Source organism: Pteropus vampyrus, unplaced genomic scaffold (genome assembly GCF_000151845.1).
Source record: "Pteropus vampyrus isolate Shadow unplaced genomic scaffold, Pvam_2.0 Scaffold277, whole genome shotgun sequence".
In the NCBI taxonomy this organism is placed as follows: domain Eukaryota; kingdom Metazoa; phylum Chordata; class Mammalia; order Chiroptera; family Pteropodidae; genus Pteropus; species Pteropus vampyrus.
The window spans coordinates 399882-408295 of record NW_011889058.1 but is presented as its reverse complement, the minus strand read 5'-3'; the positions used below and the strand labels follow the sequence as shown (position 1 = coordinate 408295).

The window sequence follows — 8414 nt, the reverse complement described above, 5'->3', positions numbered from 1 at the left end:
ACGTCCGGGTGGAGGCCTGTGTCCCCCTGTGACCCCTCCGACCCTCAGGATGCACGTCCTCGGCCCTCGGGAAGTCCCAGGCTCTCAGGCTCACCTCATTGTCACCCAGGCCTTCTCACAGTTCCCAGTGGCTGGTCATCCTCTCCCAGGCCTGCTGCCTCTTTGGCTGGCCATCGCTGACTGGCCAGGTGTCAGCGTGGACACCCCCACCAAGAGGCCTCTGTCCCTTCTGGTGACCGCGGCCAACGCAAAGCGCCTGTGTGGCCAGCAAAGCTCTTCTGGTCACGGGCCTTCCCGCCGCGCGCTCCCGTGTTTTCAGCACCGTCGCTGTTGGGCAGTGGGTCCCGGCACGCTAGGTGTTCAGGAAGAGCTTTTGAGCAGAAAACCAACTGCCACACTGTCACTTCGTGACGTGGTCGCTCAGAACAAAGTTTTAAGGAGTAGTGACGCCGTTGGTCGTTTATGATAAGTAGATGGACGTGCGCGAAGGGTTTGGGGACACCACTAAGCACACTTAGTGCTGTGACCTCACTGCTGTCCATGCTCCACCTCAGCTCCCGTGGGCACCTGTCCCCACCAGCGAAAGGCTGCTCGTCCCCACAGCCCACCCTGCACACAGAGCCCTCGCCTGCACAGGCGCCCTCTGTGCTCGTCCAGGTCCTCCAGTCGTGACTTTGATCACGTTGGTGACAGCCCTTTCTCCATGCAAGGAATGCGGTCGCAGGCGTGATGACCTCGTGTCCACAGTCCTGGGGCTTGTGGCCACTGACTGGGTGGAGGGACAGACTTAGCATGGAGCTGCCTGACACCAGGGTTGGAGTGGGGAGCAGGGCCCTCCGAGGTGGCATGGAGGCCTGGTGCTGGCTGGCACTGGCCAGTGGGGCTCATGGCGGGGGCCGAGCGGAGCGCGGGGGAGCCTTCCAGGCCCGGGGCAGGGGAGGGCGGGGCCCTGGGGCTCGGCAGCCGTGAGTGGCAGCAAGGCACAGGGGACCGAGGGCCGGGAGGGGACTGCAGAGGACGGTGCCACTGCAGCCAGGTCCAGAAGTCGGGGTGCGGTGGGCGCTCCCAGGGCCTGCGGGCCGGCGGTCTGTGGGCGGCAGGGGCCCCGGGCAGCTCCCACGCTGGGCGCCCCCTTACCTTGCCCGTATGTGCGGCCTGCCCCCAGGGGAGCGGCCGTTCCCCTGCACGCTGTGCGAGAAGGCCTTCAACCAGAAGAGCGCACTGCAGGTGCACGTGAAGAAGCACACGGGCGAGCGGCCCTACCGCTGTGAGCACTGCGCCATGGGCTTCACGCAGAAGAGCAACATGAAGCTGCACGTGAAGCGGGCGCACAGCTACGCCGGTGAGCGCGGCGCGCGGCCTGCCCGGGTGGTCGGTGCCCGGGGTCCCCGGCTCTCCGCACCCTGCTTCCCCGAGTGGCCCACTGCTGCCTCGTGCACACTGGGAAGAACGGTCGTCAGGAGGAAGGGGTGCTGGTCGGGGTCATGGGGCTTTCTGAGGAAGAGGAAGGCTGTCGCAACGTCTCTGCTCCCGCGCTGCCTGCTGCCCCTTCTGTAGGAAGCCGGCGGGCTGTTCTCAGGGTTGGTGTCAGCCCCCCGTCGCCGGCAGGTGTGCCAGCCGTGGCAGGAGTGAGGATGCGAGGGCACAGTCCTCCCCCACAGAACTGTGAACCGCCGCTCGAGTTACCCTTTCCCATTGGGGCAGAGCATGTCGGTTTAGTTTCTCGTCTCTGTTTACATGTGCGTGGTTTCGCGCCGCGGGTGTCTGAGCCCCTGCTCTCATGTCTGCACCGCAGGGACGCTGCAGGAGGCCGCTGGCCAGCAGGAGCAGGTGGGGGAGGAGCTGAGCCACACGCTGCACCTGGAGGAGGTGGTACAGGACACCGCCAGCGAGTGGCAGGCGCTGGCCAACGTGTTCTGACGCGCGACTCGCGGGTGTCTCTGAAGTTGACTGTCACGCGGGACAAAGCACTGGGAACTCCTGCTTTTAAGTTTCAGGCGTTGAAATGTTACCACAGTAGTTCTTAGCTATAAAACCATCTGAAGAATCACTGTCTTTCAGAGGCTTCCAGGAGCGACCTGGGGAGTGCACCTGCCTCGGCCCGTCGCCCGCGGGCAGCGCCTCCGGGTAGACAGGCCGCTGGCTCTCCCTGTCCTCACAGTGGGTCCTTCGTGTTAGCGGAGGCAGAGGTGACACGCAGCGAGTCACGTCGGCTTCCTTCAGCTCTGTCATGAGACGGGCAGCGCACGAAACGAACACGAGACAGCACGTGGTTCAGACAAGGGTTAGAACACGCAGGGAAGTCTTTGCCACGTTTCCCTCTGCGCGTTTCGAAACGAGTACAAATTGACTCTTTAGTCTGCAGTAAGTTAGGAGGACGAAAACCTTGAGAGATGGCTGGACCGATTCTCTCCCCGTCGCAAAGACCTAATCATTCGTTGGAAGGCCGCGCGTCTGGGGCGCAGACACGGGGACCGAGGGGACTGACGGGGACGGGGACGGGGCGACACGCTCACGGCAGGAAGCACAAGCCACATGCTGCAGAGGCCCCGCGGCCCGGCCGGCCGGTCAGAGCGGTGGCTGTGGCTGAGGGACAGGAGCCCCTCCGGGCCCCGGGACCCCCTCCTCGTGCATGGGGGCGTGAGCTTTATTTCAGGGAGTTCTCTAGGATCATCAATGGTGCCACGTTCAGCGTCCCAAACCGGCCCGCCCCGAGCCGGCGGGCGCGTGTGTCCCGCAGCATTCCAAAGATGGAAAGTTCTCTGTCCATGCGAACCCCCCTCGAAGTTATTTATATGTTCTATATATAAGTGCGTATGTACATACACAGATTTATGGGCCTCTGTGTGGCTGATCAGTATATTTTGTAAATACGGGCGCCCGTCCGGATCACAGAGAGAGCGGCAGGGCCCTCACCGCCCTGGCAGCGCTTCCGATCAGTGTTGTGTTCATTTCACTAATAAATGGGTATCTCTTCCATTGTAACATAAAGCTGGGTTTTCGTTTCTGTTTTCGTTTCTTGAAAAATAATTGCCTTTATTTTCTCTCATCGCCTCCCTGGTTCCGTCAGGAGCAGATTTATTATAAATATTGTATGGACTTGTATATTCAGAGGGACTCATTTCGGATTCCTGAACAAAGAGACATTTCACTGTTATATTTCGCAAGGGCATCTTTTGACTTTTTTGTTCCTGTCCCCTTTTGGATATGTATATAAGTAATATTGATGGTGACATAAAAACTTTTGTTATGTGAAAATATTTAAGTCAGAAAACTGTTAAATAATATTACTTTTTTTCAAACTGCTTTGTGTATTGTATATTTTTTTAAGGGAAAAAAAGCCTTATTTGACTCATTCTTGTGATGCTGGACTTACTATATCCTGAGGTTTTCCTGAATGTCAGCATGTATACCTGGCTGTCGTCAGTGTACTCAGATTAATTGTAATTTTGCCAGAGTTTTAAAGGTTCTGCTTTTAATGCACTTTCTTTTATAATTTTGTATTAAAATATTTTAGAAATGTTGATTAATTTTGGTGAACAGATATCCCCAAAGTTGCCATTATTGGAATTTTAAAAATTTTATTCTTGCTAGTTTATTTATTTTGGTGTCAGCATTAAATGCCATCTCAGGACAGTCTCGAAACGGGGTTTGTTTAATTCCTAGTTGTACAGAACGCGTAGTCACTGAGCCACGTTGGTGAGCTCCTGCTGGAGCAAGGCCAGGCCTTCGCAGGGGACCCGAAAGCCCACTTTTATTTTGGTTATGGAAGAAGAAATCTTACCGATAATCCGCTTTGTGAGCTTTCTCAATTTATCAGCAGGCAAACAGGAGATGTCACTGTATTATTTGGATTTACTTCCTAGTTGTAAAAACTGCTGCTTTGCTGGTGTTTGGTGACAAGCCGTGGCCCGTGAGGACGTGGCCCCTCTTGGCCCTCAGGGGGAGGACAGGCCGCGCTCTGTATTTCAGTGGCTGGTCAACAGTCTCGTGACGAGAGATTTCTAGCCTTCTGCATAACCAGGATTTTGAGGATAGATAACTGTATTTTTAGAAATATCTTAGCCTATCTGTTTTGGAATAACAATAAATAAAAAATGAAGTTAGGAAGCGTGATTTTTTTTTTTCTTTGAAAATATTTACTATAAGACAGTTTGGCACATGAACAACTTCGAGTTGAGGACGTTAACGCAGAGTCTGTTCGAAGAGCTTCGAACCTCGAGACTCAGGACGTGGCCCTGTGACAGCGCGGTTGGCCGCCAGCTGTCTCCCTTGGGGGCTGGGTCACACAGCGCCCTGGCCGTTTGGTGCCTTCGAAAGGCTCCGCCTTTGGGCCCCTTCCGGGATGAGGTGGCTGCAGCACCGCGGCTGGAGGGTGAGCTCCCTGTGCATGGGGCCGGGTCTGGTGGCTTGGGTGGCGGGGACACCAGCCCTTGGGCAGAGTGGGCACGGGCGTGTCCTGGGGCGGCGTGGGCCAGGCCAGTGTCTCTCCAGAGATGGCACCCCACATGCCTCGCCTCGCACACGGGTGCTGCTGCAGGTGTAGGTAGCAGACCTCACGCGGGGGACTGGCCGGCGGCCTGGCGGTCCAGCTCCTCAGATGGCCCCTGTGCTCCGACCTCGTGTTCCCGAGGGGACGTGGCGACCCGTGCCTGTGAGGACCTTCCCTTGTTCCTGTGGAGAGATTTCAGTTTCTCCGCTGGGCATTCAACCAGGGCGGATTTCTCTAGGACAGTGCTCTGTACACCGCCCCCTCCAAACGTGTCATTTTAAGAAAATTACATTGATTTACTTCTTAATTATAAAATACGGCGCTTTGCAAAACATTCCTTGAGAGGACGAGGATCTGCGAAGACCTTTTTCCTGGGTTTGAGTGTCACAGTTGGACCAGCGTCCCTGACCTCCGCACCCTCACGCCTCGCGCGCGGGCGGAGCTCACGGTGGCACCCGTGCAGGCCCCATGCAGGGGAAGCGGATTTCCGTCCTTCACGTGCCTCCCCGCTGTGCGGGGCAGCGTCTGTAGCTCGTGCGTACGCGTGCGACACGGTGATCGGTCAGATGTAGCTGAGCGACACGCTTTTAAGAGAATGCGCTAAGACGGAGAACCGCTTTCCTGTGGGCATCTCCGCTATGTGCTCTTTGCATATTTTTCCCGCAGAAGTTTATTTCCAAGTCAATGCTGTGCACCCTCCCCACCCCCAACAATAAGTCAATGTGAAGGTTGGTCGTTGCTGATTAACGGATGCTTTTTCTAAGGCCCTGTTGTCCAAAGTCAGGCGGAGACGAAGTCGCACAGTTGACGCCCCTGAATCTGGGTGCCCTCTCGTCGCCCAGTCTCTGTCCGCGGGCTGTAGGTGTCGCGGGGGTTCTCAGAATTTCAGAAGTGCCTACGGACAGCTTTGGGGGCTCTGTGTCTTTACCGTATTGCCGTGAAACTTAACATTTACAAGTCTAGTTGCCTCTCCGTCGTTTAAAAAGCGGGAGCAGTCGAGACTCTTATGGGGTTAGAATCCCGCATGTCCCCAGTAAGGGCAACTCCATCTGCTCGGAACTTGGCCCCCTGCTCAGCCACACACAGGCACCGACGGGGCCACACCCACTCACCCCCTCACACACTCACGGCCTGCGCGCCGAGGCGCCACGGTCACTCCCTGCACGGCGACTGCTGAAATATTCGAGCACTAAAAAGTGAGGGCTGGCCGCACGAATGCCGCGGTGGGCGGTGAACAGCAGATTCCGCAGTTAATCTCCCCTGTGATGCCTGCAGCGTGGAGACGTGTACGTGAAACCAAGATCTGACATCTGACAAATTCTAAAATGACAGCCGTTCATTCTTGATTTGCCACTAAAGAAAATTTTTAATTTTTTTATTTACAGAAGATCTTTTTTTTGAATCTTTAAAACCGTTTCATGTTCTGTTTCTACATTGGATGATATTTATTTCATCCAGTTTTGTATTCGAAACGGATAGTTATGCTAAAAGCCACTGCTGGCTTTAAGAATAATAAAAAACAGTTTCTGTATTCTTTTAAAGCTCCCGTATATTTGTCTATTTGGGCTTTGGGTGTGTTACAACCGCTCAAAGATAGACATTTTTTCTAGGTGACGTTTCAGCATGGGTTAGCACACGGTGGTGCTGCGTTTGCAATAAATTCAGATCCACGGGGTGTGGATAGTGTGAGGATTTCTTATTTTCTACCCTTGAGCAGATTTTACACTTGCTCTCGTTTGTAAGGTATTCGAGAGTGACTTGAAATGAAGGCCAATCACAAAACCCATTTATCTGTTCACGAGATTTGTGGGGCATTGGCTTTCCCAGAAATGCAACGGAGTGAGTTTATATTTTCAACCTTTCACAAGTTGGTAGTTTAGAGAGTCGTCATCCTGTCGAAATAACAGACGGAGGACACCTTCTTTCTTAGTCTACTTTTGTCTCTGTCACAGCCTCGGTTCTCCATGCACTTTTGGGCTGAAAGAGCTAAAGCGATTTGGCTTTTCTGGGAACGGTCAGCCGGTTCCCCGTCTCGCGGCCGGTTTGTTCGTAGCGGGCATACTGCTTGAATCTTTTTAAATGTGGTGGGTTGAAGAAGGGTTGGTTTGTTTTGTTTGTTTTTTAATTTTCAGATGATAGCCTCGAATATTAAAAATGCTTCCCAGGATGGATTTTCCCAGGACGCCCAGCTCTCTTACGATGTGAGTGTTCGGGTTTAAACACAAAGCTGTCAGTTTGCCTAGCGTCTGGTGCGTTGCAAAGCTGAGACTTGGGGTGCCTGGGGGCGTCGGGTCAGCTTAGCCCTGGCCCCGACCGTTTGTAACGTGTCATCATCTTGGCATGGTTTTCCTGATTCCTCAGCCCGAAGGGTTTTGGGTGGAGAAGCGAAGAGGGAGCGGGGGTTGGCATCGGCTCAGGGGCCACTGGCCCACTGGTGCGGCCGCCTGCTGCCGAGCGTGGCCAGCTCCTGTGCTGTCGGACGGGCACGCGGCACACTGGGGTCTGGGGCCCTGCGGGAGCGGGCTGGTGTCATGCTACCATTGTCCCAGACGGGCCTGCCCCTGTGACGTTTCACCGACTCAGCCAGTTTGTCACAGCTGGAACGGAGACAACGTGAAACAAAATGATGTCCTTTGATCTTTTTGAAAGAGAATTTTTATAACCAAAAGCAGGTAAAAGCCAACATTTTGTTTGGGAACAAAATTTTCCCAAATCACTCGTCACTGTCTCCGCCAGATGAAACGTGGCCGAAGGCAACTTCAGAGACCCTTCCGCTCCCCTGGCAGGGCGTGTGTCCTTTGAAACCGCGGAAAGGTACCGGGAGCACCTTTCCCCGCGAAGGTACCAGGAGCATCTTTCCCCGCGAGGTAGCATCGGCCCTGAGCCGACCCCGTCCGCCTCCCCCGCCAGCCCCAAAACGCGGGCCGGAGTAACAGTGAGACACGTGCACGTGTCGCCAAAAGTTTATTGTTTATTCACTGTTCCAGAACTGGGGGTGCTGTCCGCGAGCCCCGTGGTCGCAGAGCCCCCGTCGAGCTCGCGGGGTCCGTGGCGGCGGCTCGGGGGCTTCGTTTCCGAAATGTCCCTTACAGCCTCATCGCCGAGGCTGCGTGCGCGTTAACGTGTGAAGCCCACGCTCGGCGTTCGGAGTTAGAGGGGGTTAGCGGGCGCGCGGGGTTACGTGGGCTGCTCCTCGTCCTCGTCCTCGGGAGCACCTGCCCGTGCGGGCTCTTTGGACGGTGATAAGGACCGAAGGACGCTGGACTCAAGGTGCGGTCAGTACGTTATGGAGGGGCACGGGGGTGTCAGTTCGCATTAGGGGGGACTTTGCTAAGGACAGCACTCTCTCCTCCGGGCTGGCCAGGCCCAGCCACGCTCTAGGTCAGGGGCGGGGACGAGGACAGGCAGGGGGACAGGGAGGGGCCACGGCAGGCCCCTAACTAAGCCTAGTCACTCAGCGGTTACTTAGGGAGGGGGCAGACGGAGGTTAGTGTTGGCAATGTGCACTGCCGTGATGAGTGTGCTGCCGGTCACCCTCGGCTCCCACCGGGACCAGTGTGACACTGCGTGGCCACCCAGAAGACCCCTCCAGTCCCGCTGTCCGTGCAGCCCCCCCGAGCTCGGCAGCTCCAGGGAGAGGAAACAGGTGGCGTGCGGAGCTCGCTCCGGCTCCTGCTGCGCTGTCACCTGGTTTCCGACGAGATCCCGTGTCCTGCTCGAGGCCACCACCCGGCCCTTCTGCCTCCTGTCCCCTCTGCCACGCTCCAGCTCAGCCAGTCGGGTGTGGGCACAGCCCAGCAGCCCGTGCGCCCACCGTCGCTCCGTCTCAGCTGCCCGCCCGCCTCTCACGTACCGAAGCCCCTGCGGGGTGAAGCCATTCCTGCTGCCTGGTCCTGGGGGGGTCGGGGCGCCGTGGGATGAC

The 8414-nt window shown here is 56.3% G+C and overlaps 2 protein-coding genes across 2 annotated transcripts in view; one reads left to right on the top strand and one right to left on the bottom strand.

The window, feature by feature from the left end:
- Nucleotides 1–4106, top strand: part of ZNF236 (zinc finger protein 236) — an 89152-nt gene extending 85046 nt beyond the window's left edge. The window contains exons 29-30 of the mRNA XM_023520814.1: nucleotides 1166–1342; nucleotides 1796–4106. Coding sequence (XP_023376582.1) covers nucleotides 1166–1342; nucleotides 1796–1920 — 302 coding nt within the window. The 3' untranslated portion in view covers nucleotides 1921–4106. The remainder of the gene's footprint in view (nucleotides 1–1165; nucleotides 1343–1795) is intronic.
- A 3851-nt stretch (nucleotides 4107–7957) lies between these two features.
- MBP (myelin basic protein) overlaps nucleotides 7958–8414 on the bottom strand; it is a 49517-nt gene continuing 49060 nt past the window's right edge. Inside the window, exon 8 of the mRNA XM_023520813.1 lies at nucleotides 7958–8353. Within this exon, the coding sequence (XP_023376581.1) occupies nucleotides 7958–8353 (396 nt within the window). The remainder of the gene's footprint in view (nucleotides 8354–8414) is intronic.